General features: G+C 36.4%; 1 protein-coding gene across 1 annotated transcript; it reads left to right on the top strand.

Annotated features, from left to right (window-relative positions):
* The first annotated feature begins 923 nt into the window (after nucleotides 1-923).
* Nucleotides 924-1,686, top strand: LOC111034123. The gene has a single exon (XM_022315173.1). It carries the CDS (start codon nucleotides 1,036-1,038, stop codon nucleotides 1,480-1,482), a length of 447 nt encoding a protein of 148 aa, XP_022170865.1. The 5' UTR covers nucleotides 924-1,035; the 3' UTR covers nucleotides 1,483-1,686.
* Nucleotides 1,687-2,013: the final 327 nt, after the last annotated feature.

The following is a 2,013-nucleotide window of genomic DNA, read 5'->3' as shown; positions in this document are numbered from 1 at the left end:
TTAAAATGTTTAAGAGGTAAGCCCTATCTGTTCTTTTTTTTACTTTTTTATGGTTACTTGTTCAGTTAGTCAAAGTTGCCTTGTTGAAATTAATAATTACGAGCGAAGTAATCGGTTATAGTATTTACAGGTGTAATGAGCAAATAAGCTCAGCTCCCTTCTCCCCCAAATAATTATATCAAATAACCCCTTATGGGAGTCTAGAAAGGACGTTATAATTTTCTGAATTGAAATGAAAATTATAAAAACACAATATCGAATAAACTGAAAAACAAGCAACAACCAAGTCTATGAAATAAAAATACACGAATCAATCACCGGAATGTGATCATCCTCTAAAATGATTTTAATTGGATATTTTCCAAAATGGTTTATGATTACCTACGAATGTGCGATCAAATTATTACCACGAAAATGTCTTTGATCTTGTAAAAAATTAAAATTGATGTATCATAACAAATTCACAGAAAAACTAATTAGTCGATAGTTAAAATTTGACCCTCATGGTAATGGATCGAAATACCATTGGATAAGTGCTCATACGTTTTACTTTAACAGTCATCGAATAATGTAATGAGTTATAGATATCAATAGATCACGGGGAAATTAAAGAGTATCCAACAATAACAGGATTTGGATGAAGTGGAACGAAAATAACATAAGTGTGAAATCGATAACGCACTTAGGTACAGATAAATAATGTTCAGTGGAATCTCGAGAGTCCGTGCGAGGAATTTCGAAAACAATTATCGGTAATTGATTGAATAGGTGTTTAAAACAAAAACGTCATCTACCTTGCACAATGGAAGTATTAGTCACTCTCTATTAGACGTTATCTATTTTTAGTGATAACCTTACGCGGAAGATTCGATTATTTGACTCTTTGTGGATTTTTATCATCAGCAGTGTTACTATTTAAATAGAGAGCTTCGGACCCGAAACGTATTCACTTGCAACTGTCGATCACCGTTGTATCTACGCCGGTATTATTCGTCCGTGTTACTTGAAAGAGTCGAGTGAAATAAAAATATCAAAATGAACTCTTTGGGTTTCATCGCTCTGATCACTTTGTCGGTGGTGCTGTCCACCTCGGCCTACTACTACAGAGTCATTTCACCGATCACTCTGTGCATGAAGAGCGACTACTCGTGGTGCACCAACGTGACTTATCCAAACAGTTGCGTCAACATGGACACGGTGGTCATGAACAGCACTGGCATGACCGACAGCTCCGGACACGACGTCTCCAACGGCACGGTGACCGCTTTCCATACCATCGAGTCGGTGATAGTGACCGACGTTGACAGCACCGAGGAAAAGTGCATCGTGTTCTACGACTCTTACAACTGCCAGGGCGAGAGCCTGGTACTCAACGGCACCAAGCACCCGTCGGCCAACCTCCACGAATACAAGTTCTCCAACAAGGCAGAGTCCTACAGACAGTGCACCGATCGAGTGCTCACCTATCTTCGGGATAATTAGGTCAACACGGTATAACAGCGACGGCGACTCCGGAAAACGCCTTTCCGTGCCTTTTTTTCTTACTCAAGACTAGAGGTACATTATAGGCGCACATTTTTAAGTATCTAACTAAATATCTGTCATCGGCCAATCATCAGATGTATTAAAAACTAATATTATCAGCTATTTCATTTATGTTATAATAAAATAATTTATAAATTATAATTAAGGCTGTTGTTTATTTATTTAATAAAGAGTGTTTATACAAAAATATTCACTTTCATATAATATTATGATGTGTATTTTATTTGAAAATCAATATAATGTTTATGCAAATGTACAATAGAGCGTTAAAGATAACTGCGTAATAAGGTGTATATTAACGTTTGACTCACTGATCAGTATCCCCAAAGACGAGTTTAAGACTACGTAGTCTGCTGAAGATTTGAGAAACTATTTTTTTTTTCTTTTTGGATCTGAAAGGCTCCTATTGTAGTGCACTGTATAAAAAGCTAAGTTGAATAAAAAAAGACCAAATTGAATAGAAATCTA

The sequence above is a fragment of the Myzus persicae genome, unplaced genomic scaffold, assembly GCF_001856785.1.
Source record: "Myzus persicae strain clone G006 unplaced genomic scaffold, MPER_G0061.0, whole genome shotgun sequence".
Lineage (NCBI taxonomy): Eukaryota > Metazoa > Arthropoda > Insecta > Hemiptera > Aphididae > Myzus > Myzus persicae.
Note: the sequence above shows the minus strand (reverse complement) of the source record. Positions and strands in the feature narration are given on the sequence as shown.

Excerpts from the sequence above, each read along its gene's own strand:
- LOC111034123 (XM_022315173.1), top strand. The coding sequence starts at position 1,036 with ATGAACTCTTTGGGTTTCATCGCTCTGATCACTTTGTCGGTGGTGCTG.